General features: G+C 41.1%; 1 protein-coding gene across 1 annotated transcript in view; it reads right to left on the minus strand.

The window, feature by feature from the left end:
- Positions 1-19,120, minus strand: part of LOC105621152 — a 95,550-nt gene that overhangs the window by 11,354 nt on the left and 65,076 nt on the right. Inside the window, exons 14-20 of the mRNA XM_012202621.1 lie at positions 18,523-18,667; positions 18,204-18,309; positions 16,342-16,374; positions 15,292-15,396; positions 13,563-13,615; positions 13,297-13,466; positions 6,559-6,618 (exon numbers count right to left, since the gene is read on the minus strand). Of these exons, the coding sequence (XP_012058011.1) occupies positions 6,559-6,618; positions 13,297-13,466; positions 13,563-13,615; positions 15,292-15,396; positions 16,342-16,374; positions 18,204-18,309; positions 18,523-18,667 (672 nt within the window). The remainder of the gene's footprint in view (positions 1-6,558; positions 6,619-13,296; positions 13,467-13,562; positions 13,616-15,291; positions 15,397-16,341; positions 16,375-18,203; positions 18,310-18,522; positions 18,668-19,120) is intronic.

The following is a 19,120-nucleotide window of genomic DNA, read 5'->3' on the forward strand; positions in this document are numbered from 1 at the left end:
GTTGATTTAATCATGAACATTTTTTTCAGTTTACGCTTCGCTGCCAAACGGAAATCGCGATCAAATCAAGCTGCATATTAATATCCGGCGATTGAAGGCGATCTCTTGCCACGCCGGATATTGCACAAAATCTGATCGACAATCGTGATCTTCGCGAAATTAATCGCGCGATTACTAACAGAAATGGAAAGCGTGATTCTACGTTAGGTAACTAATTCGACGGGCGACCGAATGAAGAGATTCAATTTATTATTGTCGTGGGGCGATGACTCGCGATCAATATCGCGATTTATTCAACGAGCCGATCCCACGTTCGATCATTTTTATGTCAATTTGGGCATTAAGAACCGTGTCGTCGTAACGGTAACTCATACGTGAACGGATGTGCAACGTGAGCTACAACGTTGGCTATCAAGGTTGAAACGATTGCGTCGGTGTCACGTTTCTCAGTGTGTCAATGTCTGTTTTCGTATCCGTGGCAAACAATATCGTCGATAAACGTAATTTCGATTCCGATAATTCTTCTATGTCACCATCGCGTTATCGTTTCTCTTTCTTCCTTCGAGATGAGTAAGAACTTTCATTGAAAGTGTAACATCAGTCATCGCGTCCCGTGAAACGTGGCGTTTTATATCCGACGTAATGACGTCATTGACTCATTAACCGCAGACCTCGTAATGTATAATTAACGAGAATGAGCGAATTTCCGTGAAACTTTCGCGTGCTGTCGTGACGCTACAGAAAAATATGAAGAATACGCCGTTTAAGAAAAACCGTGTCAGAAGCGAGAACATTCACACGTAATTTGGAAAAGAGCTCCTTAAATCGACTCCTCCTCACAAAGATTTAAGTGCCTTAATGAAGTGCGACTGTTTGTATTTTACGAGCGGGTGCACTTTTCTCTGAGAAAGGTGCTACTTGCATTCTCATGACTATTCTATTCAAATGAGTCTCCGGTGCAATGTGGATCAACGCATTCACGAGGAAGACATACCGTGTTCTTTTCTTTCATCGAGAAACATTTCGAGAACGATTTCACTGACAAAGTGACTTATTTCTACTTCGCCATTTCATTTAAATTATCCCTTAAAAGTTTCGAGATTGCTCTTTTATCGGACAAAGGCTCGAATCTGCGGGTAATTAAATTCGATTTCAATTTGAAACCAAGCTATTCTGGCATTTCAATCGGCCACTGAACTCACGGCTGATGATCCTGAATTTTTAACAGATCTGGTAAACGTATCGTTCAAAGTTCGCTCTTGTCTTCGCTGTATAAACAGGGTTGTCACAAATTCCTTGTCCTAAAATTCTATGACTTTTCCCTGATTTTCAGATAAAATTTCATAATTTCTTTGACTGTCAATAATACTTTGAATTTTTTTGTATTTTTGTCCTGATCTGAAAACTATTGAATTATTTATTAAATATTTTGTTAATAATTTAACATGATGTAAATTATTATTATACACGAAGAATTTTTTCTTTTAAAAACAACGATGAAAATATAGTAATTCTGATACAGTACAATATTTTAAGAGTTTTACTATACACTTCAATAAAATTAATCAAACTTATTTTATATTTTATTGTAGCTTTATTAATGAATGAAAGATTTACATTAAAATTTTCCGAAATATAATATGTTACCCCATACCTTCTTTTTCCAGGATTTTTTCAAACTTTAAGAAAAAATTTTCTCCGTGTATTAATATCACTGCACTGCTTGCATTTTATTGTTAAGTTAGTAATATTCCAAAATTTCATCGATGTGACATACGCATATCGAACTTCTTTAAAATTAAGAATTTTTTTTTCAGAAAACTTTGCATAATTCTCTGACTTTTCCCTGATTTCCCTGATCGTTTTCTATTTCTTTGACGTTTCCTTGATTTCCAATTTTGTGGCAACCCTGTACGGATGAATTTACATTGAAATCCGACAATATCAGATGACCTTGTACGCATAATACGTATCAGATCGCACAGAATTCACTTCGTTACACCGTCACTCAACGCGACGTGACGCAGAACTTCCGCGAAACGGGCTTACACGATCGCGAAGTGCCGATTTAACACGATTATCGTTCTTGAGAAGCCAACCTGTGTCTTATTAAAATTGACTGAATTGTCTTATACTCGCGTAACGGCGTATCTCGCCGACACCTGTTATCGGTACCTGCGTAGCGCGACGCACGCAAAACGCGTCTGAGGAAGGCGCCGCGACGTTGGCACCGGTTATCGCGGCTCCCTACTCCTTGAAGAACGGTTCAAGTAGGAACCGCGGGGAACGAAGTTCTTTGGACGAAGTACACTCATGTTTCCAATAGTTTCGAACCAAAACTTAAACTCCTCGATATATTTTGGGATGTTGGTGTCAACGTTAAATCACAAATGATCGATGACGTTTCGCCATGCGGAAAGAATCTTGAATTATTCTTGCCAAATGCACGAGAGAAAATGTACACGGCTACATAAAGTTTGTGAGAGAACTACGTAAGCCGTCATTTCTTCGAGTCGTTATCCGCAAAGATAAATATATGGTCGTCGTAATAAAAGGCGTTCAAGGCCACTGACAAAAGCCACGTTGTTGTACGATGTTTTTCGCGTGCGATATGAGCGCATCGCAGAATGTAATGAGTTGTTTTGCACGCTAATCACTTTCCAGAGCACGCCAATTATTCACAATGTCGACGATATTATTTTCTACGCTCGTATCGCTTCTTGCGAAGAAGACAAACTATAGATCCCATTCCACCTGGTATCATCGTCGACGAAACTGCACATGTCGAACACGGAAACACACACGCACGTTAATCATCGAGAGATTAGATAAGAAGAGACGATCGACAAGAGTCTCCACGTTTGTAGCAAATATTTGAAATAACAACGATTCGATGCCGAGAATCGTTGCAGTGCCGAAGGCGTCCCGAACTGATCACGCGAGCTCGCGATTAGGTATGTTAATTGCGTTACGCAATGACAATCGTGCACGATGGACGAATTTATCGCGCAGTATTAACTTAAAGTATGTGGACATCGCGACGATCGCTTCGGCTTCGGCGCTGCAATCATCGCGTCGAAAATAATCGTGACTGCCACTTGTACCAATTTTAGCGGCGCATAATATCGCGTATGCGCGGTATGATCTAACGTTAAGCGATACGATCGACATTAGCATTAAATTTGTTGAGGCTTTGCGTCTTCCTGTCTTGAAGAGTTGCATGTCGTATTTCGTAACATTAATGACTTTTAAATATCTTCTCTGATCGGCGCAAGATTTCGAAACCAAGGTTTTTTTTATTTAAAAAGATTTTTTTACTCAGAAAGAATATCTAATAACGAAACAAAAACATATTTTTTACGTATCTTAATCGTTTTACAATCTTATAAAAGTATGAAAATAAAATAATACTTAGATTAGATTAAATTCTTATTCTTCTGTCTCGAATTAAATAAGACTTATATAATTTCTACCAATGTAGAATAATTTTGTAGATTAACTAATCTTGGTTCAATTCTTACTCCTCATCTTTTTTTCATTTTTAAAACTAGAAAAAGACAAAGAGTTGAACCAAAATTGAAGCTAATCTACATTAATAAAAATGGGCATTAATGTTTTAAAATAAGAATAACACATATTCTTACGTTTAGAATAATTTTATCCGACGTTGTAACACATTATGCTGATGCTATAATATTTGATACGAAACCGATATCCAAAATCGTTTTATTCCAAACTTAAGAATTTTTCCATTTAAAAGTAAAATATTTCTTTGTTAATAATAAAGACATATATAAAGACTAGAGAAATATATATAGATATATAAAGACTAGAGAAAAAATGTATTAAATTTCAATAAATAATTGTTTGAATAGTACTAATATAACATTTATTTACGGAAAATAAATACTTATAAAAAGTTAAATAAAATAGTAATAGATATAGTAATATAGATAAATCAAATTAAAATGATTCTTGTATCAAATAAATATATGTTTATATTTAGTAAATATTCAATCGGCACTATTCGAATAAAAACTAATTAAAATTTAGTACATTTTTCTCTCATTGTCAGTGTAATAGTCCCTACATTCATCTTGTTTGTGATAAATCGAAGAATAATATTGGACCCGGAAATCTTTTTATACAGGTATATATAATATAATTAAATGGATAGCGTGTTTTTCGTGTCGCTCCGTATTGTGCTCCTAGGTATTCACGTGTAAATTGAATGACAGTCAGTTCACTGTTACCTTCCCGTTAAGCAATTAGTATGCACGACTACTACTTAGCGGAGTCGCGAATACCCTTGACATCGTAAAACTGATGTGATTTAGATTCTTTGACATCTTAATATGCGCAATTATTTCATCGTGACTAATTTCTGAGCAGGATTTTTCAGATTGGCGATAATACCTGATTATATAGAATTGATGGATAAGCTGAACATAATCAATCGATCACATAACAGGCCACAAGGCAGTTTTCTCTTTATCCACACCGAAACGTTGCCATCATTTTTTACATCGGTCATTTCCTGATTACTCGTTTCCTTTTTTATGCAATATAAACGTAACATAATTTTCAATATGTACATACTTCTGTTAAGTTGTTATGTTTTTAATTCGCACGCAATTAATTCGTTTCACTTTTCAGTCATAATAACTAGTTGCTATCGTTACTGAACTATCATTATTAAAACATTACATTCTGAATGTTTTATACATAAAAAAATTGCAAAAATATTTTAATAAAGCGGTCTAATCTCACGTTCAATCTTTTTGAAAAATGATAAAATATCTCTAATGTCATGCAGTGACGCATTCAACATTGACGTTTCATGTGCTATTTCACGATCTCGCGCATCCACAGGAAAGCACAAGCGAGTACAAGGCGCATTTATATCAAATTTCTAATCGGGGCCGAGCGACTCGTCACGGTGAGATTTCTCCATATGCGAAAGTACATATTATTTTCGGTACGTTTCGCGTCGGTGGTTCGCGCGCGACGGGCGACTTATGTAGAGATCCTCTACAAGTAAGAAAACTGGACACCGTTTAGACAACTTCTAATTAATCGTTCGTCCAGACAATTTTCCAGACCTGTTTAAAATAAGTAGATGTATAAGGTAGAATGAGTTGTATATATCTCATTCTATCTTATGCATAATTTATCTCATTCTACACTGCTAAAAATATCATGAAATTTAATGTACTTTTACACAAGTTGAATTTAATTTCATGAAATTACGTTATATTTAATGTATTTGTAATTGAAAAGTATATATTCGTGTACATGTATGTGAAATTTAATGTACTTCTTATAAAATTTTATAAGAATCTGTTGTGGATCTGTTGAAATTTAATGCACATGTTCATTACATTTAAAATTATCTACTGTAATTAGTTTTTAATTAAATCATTCATTACTTTTCTATTATTTCTTGATTACGAGATTCTGTTACACGTTACTTCAATTTATTACGAAATTTAGCAGTATATCTTAACAAGTCCTGAAAAATATGGCGGATCAATCAGAAATCTAAATGATGTTCAATCTTTTACTTGGGAATTCTAGATTTATGATTCCAAGCCAAACAAAGAAATGCAAATAAACGTGAATGAACAGCTTGCTTTAATGAGCGTGACGCTGTTTGTACTCATTGAGGCGAGCTGCTCAGTCGCGACTGTTCGCATTCATTTGTTGGAACTGGACCAGGCATTATGCGAACGTGCGGGTAACGAAAGCGCGTGATGTACCAACCGGATGAGCACTAGAGTGACCGCACGATTATTGCGCTCATGCTCGATCGCCCGTGCAAACGTTCGTTGTACGATCTCTTTCCCGAGCACGTGTCGTTCATGCATCCCGAGTTACATGCACCACGATGCATTATCACAACGCGTATTTAGCAAGTGCCCGCATCGACTACGTGTCCGAACTTTAATGGCTCTAAATCGATCAGTCTTAAACCCGACGACGCATACACAATATGTACGCATTTCGAGAAAACTTACATACTTCCTCTTTTATTTTCTGCTTCTGCTAAATTTAGGATTAAAAATCTTTGAATACATTGAAAGAAATATACTAAATTTTTATAAATAATTGTTTGAATAATATTAATGTAATATTTATTTACAGAAAATAAATATTTGCTAAATAAAAAAAATATTATAGTTAAATCAAATTAATGATTCTTGTATATCAAATAAATATTTGTTATATTTAGTAAATATTTAACTGGCATTATTCAAACAAATATTTATTAAAATTTAATACATTTTTCTCTCAGTGTAGGATGGAATAAAAGCATTTCATTATAATTATTTAGATAGTAGCAGTTAGTTTTCAAACAAAATTATCTCCAGGTAAAAAACCGTTCGGTTGGTTAAATATAATATTTAATTTCCATGAGGAAACCAGTATGCCAGATGTCATGAAACACACGGTAGGGTAATTCAGACCGCGATACGCGCATGAACGGACAGACGCACACAGAACACAGAAGAATAAAATATACATAATAATAAAAATGAGCTTTGTAATCGGCATTACCTTGGCGATCGTCTCTGCAGTGCTGGGATTTTGGTGGCGGCGGGGGTGCATTCGAGTATTCTATGAGCGGAAAAAAATTAAAATAATAATTAGCCGTTCTACCAGCTATGAAAATCAACTCGCGAGATTCAATGAGGAATCGCACACACGTTGCCGAGCGAATCTATCGGTCAACTTGACGCACGTTCTTCTCTAACGTTCTTTATCTAACGATATTGGTGCCACGAGAAGCGGTAATAATTTTTCATAATTCACACAATTTAACGAACTTAAACTCTACTTTTTTAATCAACCAAAAAAAGCTTAGATTTATTTTTAAAGACACGGAGAAATTTTCTGGCTCCTCCTTCCCCCCTTTTGAAATCTAGGAAGATTCAATCCACTCTAGACGCTCCAAATGGCTGATGAGATTTCAGACCTTCGAAGGTGACGGTAGGTCGCGCCATGTAGACAGGCAGAGTCGGCCACCAGGTTCTATGCTTTCGCATGGTGGTAGGCGAAGGCGGCGGAGGCGGTGGTTGGTACCTGAACCTCGGTCTGTGTTTGTCAGGGTCGAAAGGTTGTCCGGCGAAGACAGTCTGCTGTGACGGTTTGAGGATCGATGCAGGGGTCGTTCGCGGTCGCGTCGGCGACGAGGAGGTGGCACGCGGACGTTCCGGTTTCTTCTTGTCAACCGAAGAAGATCGCATCTTCGAGGTACCTCGGTGAATTCTGAGATCGGCCGGTGATGACAACGAGCGCATGTTGTCCCGTCGACTGGGGTATCGGTGCGCTACCCACTTTCCAGCCAAATAGGGCGTAATGTCACGAAGTTCACGCACATCCGGCGCCGACGTGAACATCTCGCCCATTATGGAAGTTCGGCCACCACCGGTGTCCAATGATTCGAATCTTTTCCGCATCCGACAGACCGGTTTCTTCGCCTCCAGTTCTTTGGTCTCCGCTCGTCTGGTCACGTGATTGGTAACAGTGCTGGTAGCTTGGGGCTCCTTCAATTCGACTGTTTTGCTGATGACATCGATGTGCGGCATCGAAAGATTTTCCCGACGCAACGGTACTCGCGGGATCGGTGGTGACTCGCCCCTTTGTCCTATCCGCGGTCGTCCCTTCTTCGTCTCGAATTTCTTGCGCAACCATGCCACGTCAACGTGCTCGTGAGACTTTAGAGCACTACCATGCTCCTCTCTCTCGGTCGCCTTCTTCAACAAGCTCCGTGCCAATTCCGGATCACTGCGAAAGCGCTTCGGCGCGGCGGTGATCCTGACGCGTCGAGGTAGATCCTCGGCGCTCTCGAATCTCGCGCGTAATCTACGCACCGTGCCGTTCCGCACCAGGTTGAGATAGGCTCGCCAGTACCTCTCGGGATCCGGTGACGAACTGCGCGGCCAACCGCCGCCGCTGTCCACGCTGCAAGACGAGTTCGATCGCGTGGTCGCGCGACACGGACTGACGCTGCGCGGCCTCGCGTTATGTTCACGCTCCCGTGAACAGGAGCGGAACGACCGTCGTTGTTGTCGCGTACTCATCATTTCCAGCAACGTCGGTGAACTACCATCGATCTTTCGTTCCCGCGGCGACGTCGATCGCGATCGATCGAATCTACCGGCAGTACCGGCCAACGAACTATACTTGGCTAATTCAGACTCGCCAAAAAGTTCTTTCAGATCAGCGAAACTCTGCGACGAAGGTAGCTTCTTCTTGCCGCGAAACGTCCACGTCGTAGTAGTTGTCGTAGCTGTTGCCAACGGCACGATCTCTTTCTGCTGTTCTGTTCTTTTCTCCACATTCTCGAAGAACTCGATCTTCCGCGATACGTCCTCCGTTTCGGGTCCACGCTGGATCACCGTTTTCACTGAGGTCTCCGAACTCTCCGTCATGCTGTCTCCATCGCTGCCCGAGGCAAACTTGCTGCTCGATTTTGCTTTCTCGGTTGGCATCGTCATGGCCAACAAGGGAGGTTTCTTCGACCATTCTTCGAGCACGGTCTCTACGCGTTGCTTGTCACTGGGGTTCTCGTTATTGGGCGTTAACACCAACAGGAAGTCGCTTTTGTCTTTCGATTTAGTCGTGTCTTCAATATATGACGTTTCGAGGGAATAGCAAGTCCTGGGGGAAGTGCTGGCCACACTGGGCGTGTCGGGTGCACAAGGAAGTCTTGCGGTACTCTTTGTAGACGGTTTTGCCGGCATTTTCTTGGCCGCTAAGGCAGCGGCAATGCTACCACGAGTCTCGCGAGGAGCTAAAGGCGAGGATTGTCTTTTTTGCATCATTCTATCCAGCACTTCTTTACCGAGAGTCAACGACAGCCTCTTCTTCTCCAGCTCCGACATCGACGGCGAGATCGATCTCTCTGATTCTGATCTCTCAATGCTCTTCAAACGCCCAATGGAATCGCTCTTCTTCAAGGTTTTCTCGACATCATTCTGTTTTTTTAATATTGACTCGTTTGTCGCTATCATTGAATGGCATCGTACGTGAAGACTCTTTGAATCGTCTTGAGGATAATTCTGGGAATCGCCTTCAGGCGGTACAATAATTTCGTAGTTAGTTAAATTTTCGTCTTTAATAATGGGATTTTCTTTAATAGGTTGCTGATGCTCGCTAATTTCGTGAGGTGCATCGACAACGTCGTCGTTCGACCGTTTCTGGGGACTGTCGCTACCGTAAATTTCGTTTAGTTGCTTCTTTAAATTGGTTATTTGCTCGATGGACAAACTGCTCCAGAACTTCTTGCTGCCGCCGAGACTCCTCTGTAACGATGGATGATAATCTGCGAATTTGTTAGTATCCCGAAAATTAACATTCGCCTTCTTCTGCATCGTAGTTGCCACGTTTATGACCGAATTTCCACGCCAGAGAGGTTTATAAGTATCTTTCTGCATGATAGCTTTTTTTTTGGAGAAGTCCAGTTCGCCTTCCTCGCTCTGAAGTCTTCGAAAATATTGCAAAATATCTTCCACGGAGCGTTCCTTGCAGCGCAGCCCACAATCGCCGTGCCACCTAAATTTATCAATATCTTTCGCGCTAAAAAGAAAGTCTTTGTCACGTTGAACGCTCTTCAGCTTTCCGTAAAGCGCCTTCAGTTCCTGTTCTGCCTTTTCCTTCGATCTAACGCATTTCCAACGATCATAATCGATAATTTCTTCGTTTTTCAGCCGCGGTCGTAGATCCCCGGAGGAAAATGTACGTTCCAACTGATCCATCCTGCTGAGATTCGTATAGAAATCGCGCAGATCTTTATACCGTGTCGATTTACGTCTGTGGTGCAACAATTCGAGTATATATTGTTGATAATCTTCGCGATCCATAGACGATAATGAACCGGTGCTTTTCGTCAATGATAAATTCGAACCGTCCCTCTTGGCGTCTTCTGCCTCACCGGCGCTTCTGGCTCTTACTTTTTTCATAATCATCAGCGGGACGTCTAACTCTTCCTTCTTGGAGATGTGAGTCCGTCGAGACGCCTGCGATCTCACCGGAGATGGCGAAGAGGATCTTGGCGAAGATTCTCTAGACTCGGGCAGAGTCTTCAATGGTGGCTCGCTTAGACTTCGCTCCTTTACGTATTCTCGCGAGATAGATTCTGGACTACGAACGCGCAACATAGTGGACGAGCCAAAATCATCGATGCCTAACAAGCTGTCAAACTTGCCGATCTTTTGAAAAACCGATCGGCCAGGCCAACAGACTCCGTACGGACTTGAACTCCTGGACGAGATGACGCTCTCGCGTTCCCAATTTTTGAACTTTGAGTTCGAGACCGGCCGCTTGTGCGCCAAATACACGCTTAAAGACTTCAGAGACTCCGACCTGAAGCTCTCTCTTACGCCGTTCTGGAACATTTTTGCACGCTCGCTAACGAGAGATTTCTTCATATTTTCTTCGTGAGATTGTGCGAGCGACGGATGATTCCGTAAAAAAAGATTCTGGAAGAAAGTGTCTGTGCGCGTTGCTTCCTGATGTTTCTTGATCTTATCCACGGTCAAGCAGGTGATCTTGGAATCTTGTTCGACACTCGGCGCTATATTCTCTATTCTCCTCAGTATCTTGATCTCATCCTTCTCGGCCATCTCTCTCCACCCATTCAAAGCCTTGCTTACGTCCCTTTCATCGACGCTCTTATCTTTCCGTGCTTTCCTTCTCGCATCCATTTTTTTCCAGTCACCGTTCACCGTTATACGTATTATCTCCGGCTTCCTTGTCGGAGTTTTGACGATCGTGTGCGGCTTCTCACGAGGTCGCTTTCTCTTGTTCACTTCACTGATCGCTTCGGAACAGGACGAAGACATCGAACGTAAGGATTCCTTGCTAACAACCAGCTTTTCTGGCGGCTTCGCGACGATCTTCGTCTTCTTTGGCTCCGTCTTAGTGATCTGTGATGACGCACTTTTCGCAGGAGACTTTAGTTGTGCGCTTGACCTTCTTTTCGTCGCCGTAAGCTGTTCAGGACGCTGTTCAGATGTCTTTCGTAATACTTCCTGTTCCTTGAGCGAAACAGCTTTGAGAGATTTATCCACTGGACGCTTTTGTTTATTCGTCGACGAGCTCTTTACTACAGTACCCAATGAAAGTATCTTAGTCTGCACATCCCTCGTTTCTTTCTCTTTGTGCTTCTGCAAAACTTTCTTGACCTCCACTGGTGAGGAGAGTTCCTGTGATCTGCTTAGCCTTCTACAAGATTGTTCTTGCTCTTTCTTCGTCAAACGAAGTTTCTCTCTCTTCGGAGTTGAGAGAGGTTCTGATTTTATTCTCTCTAGAGATTTCTGTCTTATTTTAGTAGCAGAAATTGCGTGTCTGGATGGTACCTTTACTGCTGTGAGTTTATCAAGCTTCACTGAAGATTCGCGAATATTTTTCGATGCTGGCGACGTTGAAGAACAAACGTGATTTCTCGCACTACTTGACGGCAGGTTTAACTTCTTTGCTTCAAATTGAGTTTGTGACAAGCAGGGATCCGATTTTCTTTTACCAAAAGTGTTGGAGAACAAAGCAGACACCTTGGTAGTCTTCGAGGCAATCGGGCTGCTGGAGGACGTGCGAACGATTGTGCTATGAAACTGCTCGCGATTTTGTCGATGCCGTTCAAGATTGCTGCAGAATCTCTCTTTTAGAGACCTGATGCTCGATACGCTATCAGCATGCGCAAAACACTGTTCGTGTCTAGGTTTCGAATATGCAGTGTACGAATTATCGATCAATCGCGTATTCTCCGAATATAATTTTCTCAAGGTTCTGCTATGGCGTGATGATTTTCTTCGAGGCGGCGAAGGAGGCCTTGGCGCCGACATAGCTTGCGAAAGAGCTTTACCAGACGATGAGAGGCTATGAGGAGGAACCCTCATGACCTGCGGCGGGGATTTTGTATCGATCGAGGACAATATCGACCATTCATTCCACGTCGAGAATGCCGTCGTGGACGAGGTGATTCTTGACGTGCACGAGGCGCTTCTTCGATGCACGCGGATCCTCGTCAGAGTTGGCGAGATCGGGAAATATTCGATCTCCGAGTCGTCTGTGGACAAAGTTTTGGAATTTGGTCCGGATTCTCGATGTACTATTGAAGGCCCTTCGCTCTTACACCCTGCCACCCAAAGATCAGTCGTCTAAAGATTGTCCCGCTCAAGACTAAGCTGGTGGACGCGCCGAGTTTCGCCGGTGCGACAGCGTGCCGATGCGAGGATTCGCCACTCCTCATCGTGATGTTACTGCAGCTGGCGGTGTGCTTATACGTAAAAAAGAGGATTGCAAAAAGAGCTTTTCGAAAAGACCGACTCGCGCACCAATATCGATAGATTATCGAGAGAAGAGCTGTGCCATATTTAAATTAAAGTGAGAACGCCCGAGGTCAGGTTGCACCAATTCTACTGGTTGACTAATTCCAATTATCGATTATCTGTCCCTTCTAGATCGCAGCCTCGGCCACGATGCGATATCCGAAGGAAAGTTTTAGGCTGATGGAGAAGTGTCGTGGATTGATTAATTAATCAATATCGACGATGTCACCGATGCGTCATTGATTAATTAATCGAGAGTCGGCCGGTAAGTTTATCAGCCAAGTACTACAATAGTCGCATCTTGGACAAACCCTTGTTCCACGGCAACCTCTCTTCCAGCCTAATTAATTGCGATTAGTGTTAACTGACATTGATGCAACCACCGTCGGGAGATTACACATATAAAGAAATTCATACGTATCAAAGCTATGTGCTTCAAACAGAGCACTACTACTCACACGTCATGCCACGCGTTTTTCAGCATAAATCAGCACCGAAAGTTGAAATTTTCTGAGAGAAAAAAAAAATCGTCTCGACTTCATTCGTCAATACATTCAATTTTGTGAAACATCGAGGATACTTTTTAATCTCTCCCCTCCTCCCCCCCTCCTCCATCGTAAATAATTTGAAATATTTATAAATCAATTATAACAATTTCGCTAACAATAAAAATATAATACTAACATTTTATAATCTTTCAATAATGTAAAACTAATCTTTTCCTCATCACTCGAAGTTTCGGAACGCATGCGTAATTGACAAAACACAATGATAATTAATAAAAATGCACACACATTGCAAGCAACCTTAAAACACACACCCGCATGCCAAAAATAAACTCGAGTTACACGGCCGATGTTGCTCAGCGTGCTGACTGTAGCAAATTAAGACGTATGAAAAAAGTAAGAAACAAAAGAAAGATTAAAATGCATACAGTACGAGGATCGGCTGAGGGGCAACTCACCCTTTGGACGTTCTGGAGCTGGTTTGCGAAGCCCATGGAGGGGTACGTCACCACCGCTCTGCACTGTTTTGTATGCTAGTCTCTGCTCCAAAAGGCTGAGCGGACTAATATCTTCTCGTCGGCGAAACACCAGCGTCGAATCGCTCTCGTAACCCGACTCTTTGAGGGCACTTCGCAAATAAGAAACGCCGGTGAGAGACGCCGTCGAATGACAGCTCGATTCATTATACAGAATTAAAGGGATCAGAAATTGACGTTGTACTTACTGAGTTATGTACGGCTTGGCCGCGGCACGTACGTCGCTGCGCTGATCGAAAGGCTGGAAAAGAGGGAAACGCCATTATTATTACCGTTCGTTATGTCGATCGGTCCTCGATCTATATAATATATATGAAACATGCTACGTATACATGTACGCTACTTGACATAAAATGTCGTACGCCGCAAGAGATACGAGATTACTCGAGATTCGAGAACGAATAGTTTTTAATCGGCATGAGCAATCACATCGAGCAGAACATCGAGCAAATCATGCCGCAGTCGTGTAATGCTAAGCCAGGATGAAGAGGAACGTGGCAGGATTAAGCTAATGAGACATAATCCGAAGGGAATGAAAGAGGAGGAAACAAGTACATAGGAGATCAAGATACAAGGAGATCGACAATAGCCATTTGTGATGCAAATATACTTGTAAGTGATTTTGTAAATCAGAAAAAGAATTATGTCAACATATGAATTATTAATTCTCAAGAAATAATTGATACCGCTCAATGATCATATAATTCGCTTCCGTAATAAAATATTTCGTTCATGCGTATTGAGTGATGTATGTGTTAAAAAAAAATATTTTCTAGTGTTTTCGGAGTTTCGCGATGTGTACAAAGAAAGCGCTAAAATCGAAGACCATCAATATTCATAGTCCGTTCATCAATGTAAAATCGTCTAAGTAATATTTTGAGATGCTAATACGGCTTTGTGATAACATCTTAAGGCTATACTTAAGACGGTCTTAAATATAAGAACCGATTATAAATACCGACCTAATAATTTCTTTTCGGCAAATAGAGTGTTGTATAATAATATAGATAAAAATGTGTGAAATAGGCTATAAAGAATGAAGAAAGAGATACAGAATCATGACAAAAATGCAGAGAAGGAAGTGAGAGAGACGACTCGATAGCCAGATAGAGAAAAAGAGACAGCAGAAAGATATATAGACAGATAGAGGACAACGTCATCGTGCACTCTACTTGTCGACGATGTGGCAGCCGTTCTAACCCGTGAAACGGCTTGCGTGGTGATAACGGAGGGTGTTGTCGGTGATGGTGGTAGCATGATATGATCGGTGCTGGAAAAAGAAGAAGAAGTAGAAGAAGAAGAGAGCGGCAGTCGCTGCAATTCTTGGTTTTGATGGTGGGACTGTTGATGGTGGCGATGTTGATGATGATATTGATGTTCGGGATAATGATGGTGATGACCATGATGATGACGATGTTGCTGCTGCTGCTGCTGCTGCTGCTGCTGCTGTTGTTGAATGCTGTTATTACCGATCGAGCACGGTACGATCGCGGCGACGGCCGGAAGCGGCGATACTGCTGATCGCTCGATCCCAATCGGATGCGATCGACGCGCCGGGCAACGATCCGGCAACACGAAGCTCTTGGATCTTCCATCCAGCATGCTGCCAGCGGCGTGCCAATAGCAAGGATCAGCGGCAGCGGGAGCGCGTTCCAGAGGTCGGATGATGCGACTGTCTTTGGCATTGTCACCGGTGGTGACAGTTGAACGATCGTTCGACCGATCAATAGACTCAACCGGTAGGATCAAGGACGACTTGGACCGATCTTGGATCGGAGTTCTGGACCGGTGCATGCGTGACTTGCAGGATAGATCGATCGACCGATCGGTCGTACCTTCCGGTGCCACTGGACGCGCCCGCCTTATGCCGCCAATGAACTCGGAGCTTTTCGTGCTGCTGATTGCCGGTATCCTTACACTGTCCTCCGGCCGGTAGGAAAGGCTGAGGACGCGGGACTGCCGAACGCCACCGTCCAGAGACGCCATCCTAGCGTGCTGAGGATGTCCGTTTTCATTCAGCCACTGTCACCCGTAGTCGTCATTGTCGTCGTCGTTGTCGACGTTAGAAGGAGGTGGATAGCGGTGTGGGATGACATACGAGCAGGCACGACACGCAAAACATCGACGAGCACGCACACGCACACACACGATCATCGGGGACATCGGTCACGATCATCTCGAGCGAATGATGATCGGGATCCGGGACGATTCGACGATTCATAGGACAGGAGTTCAAGACGGAAGACATTAGGTGCAATTGATAAAACGATACTATGCATAAGTTAAGACATGGATCACCGTATACGTGACATTCGTATCGAAATGTGATAAAATTCTTTGCACTCGGTAATATTTCTCCGTATAAATCCTTCGATTTAATTATCATTATCGAAAGATTTATAATACTTTAAATAATATCGGGGAAATCCTCATGAGGCAGGAAAATTGCGTGTGCCCGGTCGGGTGCACGAACGATTATCGATTATCGGAGCGCAATAAGCTGCCTTCAGTTATCGTTTGACGCTAACAATAAGTTGCACGAAAAAAATTGCTGATCGCTGTTTTTATTGACTAACTTTACAAACAGCGTATATCACACAAAGATTGGATTCGAAATACACATCTTGAAATGCAATAATCACATTAAAGACACGCGATTCGTTCACGAGAGAAATTGAAATTTATTTTAGAGATGGCAGCTTCTTATTCGTAATTCTGATTTTACGACAAAATTCTATGAGAGAAGGAAAAGAAGATTTATGTGACAACATAGTAATTCTACAAGATCCCTCAAGGCGATGAACTACCAGATTAATTCCGAAGTAATGGAAAATGTTAATTTTAATTCAGTCTTAGTATCTACGCGGAAGAAAGAGTACCAATAGATAGACCGAGGAAAGAATAGAAGGAATAGAGAAACGGAGAGAATTCTTATTTAACTACTGCATTAATATAAAAATGGCGTACCCCGTCAAATATGTCCATGACCTCGTCCCACCACTAGAATCACAGAATTAAACACAGTGTTATACTAGGCGCTATCTAAAAAGGTTAACTGAAACATTTAGATTCAAATAAAAGGGAATAAACAAATATTCGGATATTCTTGCCATTCTCCATCTAAAATAAGAGAAGAGGTTGAATAATCTACCGCTAAATAAATATAGCAAAGAGAAAAGCTAAATTACGAATTTTCCTAAATTAAATTAACAATTATATAAATTATAACTAAAATATATAATAAAATTACACGTTAAATTGAAGGTAAAAATTACTAACTGAATAATTAAACAGAATTAAATAGAAAAATTTAGTACAGTTCGTTAGTCTCAATTTTAGATGGAAATCGGCATAAAATTTAAACATAGGATCAACTACAAGCAGCGCTACAAAAGCTGTGTAAAAATCAATGGAGTTGTAGTACTACGTGGAGCCGCAGAGCACCCTGAAGAATGCGATTCTTTTCACTCGAGGAATAATAAAAATTTATATATGTAATCACCATTATTTTTAATAATTGCTCTCTCGGGGGGACTCTGCGCATTCTGAACATACGTGCGTGCTTAATGTATACCAACTGAGAACTGTGTCTGCGCTGTGTGTATGTGTGTATGTGTTAAAGAAACGCAATAACCACCACAAGGGCGGAGAAAGTAAGAGCTCGCAATCAATTAACTCGTGATCGCCAAACAGAAAAGCTCTCAATAAACGGAGGAAACGTATAAGTTGGCCGGCAAAAGCAATTCGTTTTATTTAACACGTTCGATTGGCGTGATTACCTTCCTTCTTGTCCGCGCGTCGTAAGTTGGCTAGAAGCAAAGCCATTTCAAACGATCATGTTCCAGGTGTGTATTCAGGTAATCTTGGGAATCTTTCAGAGAAATCACGATTGCGCCGCGTCGATAAGAAAATAACAAAAAGGAAGCGAGATGTCTACACGAATTTCTATTGCCACTCTCGCACGAAATATGGCTTGATGTCACACGATACAAAATGATCTACTGCACGTTCGATCAATTTCGCGTATCGTGTATAACGATATATGACACTTTGACAGAGAGATAGATAGCCAATCTTAAGCTCGCATTCGTGCGCCCATCCCAACGTTAGTATCAACCGTGGTCAGCTAAATTTTACCTTCTTCATTTATCTATCTCTTGTATCTAACAAGGAGAGATTTCAGATATGTGTCACATGGATTTTGAAAAGTTTGATATTAAGATACAAAATCTGACATTGTAAAAATAGTACGTAATATTCGGATGCCAATGGGCCAAAAGATTGGACGAAGATTACAAAGTTTTAAAATAACCGCAAATATACACACACACATACATGACGGACATCTCATAAATCTCCAAAATGTGACTGGGTCGGTCTAGCTATAGTTTGCAACAAGCAGAGATTGTCCTTGATCCTTTCGGATTTGACTCACTGACATCTAAATGTTACATATTATTTTTATGACGTCGAATTCTATACTTTAATATCGAATTTTCTAAAAATTTGCGTGATATATATTCAGATCTTTCAGATAAAAATAACATACTGAGTATTATATATATATATATATATATATACATATACATATTTCTTTTTCTACATTGTACTTAATTAAGATTACTTAACGGAGACTATCAATGCGAAATATTGCTGTCATTAGAAGATTCGATTGTCCCATCAATCGTTACTCTTCGGATGAGCTAATAATTTCTATACGGTGTCGTATGATCGAATCTTTTCGATGTTATGGGAAAGTGCGCTTTAATTTATATTACAGGCAGGTCTGTCTACTTTCGAGTTATGAATGACAAAACAATATGCCGTACCTCTTTAGCTTCCTTCTCGGCAATCGACGAATGCCCTGGTTCATAATCTTCGATGCGACCGGGCTGATTTTTATAAATCTCTGTCGAGTATTTCAGCGCTCCATTTCTAGAACAGAATGTGAAATGTCCCGTTATCAATAAATCTCTTAAAGAACTATATATTTTATGTGCCAGTTGTTTGAGAAACGATCTGTTCCAATAGTCAATAAAATTTGATCGAGAGATAAAAATCGAGAATGCGGAAGGAAATTTCAACGGTTTGAAGCATCCTCACAAATTGTTGGGAAAAACAAGCGAAAGTTTCCAAATTCTCGCTTACTTTCTGGGCATAGTCGCCGTGGTGAAGTCATTTTCTTTGTTGCGCAGCCGTCGACGGCTATCGAGAGTAACGGATCGATCCGAGTATGCACGCGGTTCCGGTTCACTCAAATATCCGCTGCCGCTTCCGTATCCATATCTCCCTCCTGAAACAAGAATGTTGAACGTTTTTCGCATTTTGTTTGTTGTCAGGTTCCTATTCGCGAGTTCCCGTTTAGTTCCAGCAAAAAAAATCTATCGGTAACCAAATAACGTTCAATTAAGAGCGCAAACAATTCGGTATTTACGTATGGTTTAGTTCTTACGACGTTATAATAGAAATATCAAGTTACGAAAACACATACGCACATGAAATACACACATACCGTGTTACGTAACATTAGTATGCACATTATTCGAGAATTAATCATCGAGAAATCTTCGGCATTCGGAAATTAAAACCTAATCTCAGTTCAATTTAAATTTTAACCGATTTTTCCTGTAAGTAGAATTTTTTAAATTAAATTTGGGATTAAATTTTTTTCGCAAGAAGATCGAATTGGCGCGATGAAACAATCTAAAGACGAAAGTCGCAAAAGATCGAACGTGAGAACTTCAAA

This window comes from Atta cephalotes (genome assembly GCF_000143395.1).
Source record: "Atta cephalotes unplaced genomic scaffold scaffold00032, whole genome shotgun sequence".
Lineage (NCBI taxonomy): Eukaryota > Metazoa > Arthropoda > Insecta > Hymenoptera > Formicidae > Atta > Atta cephalotes.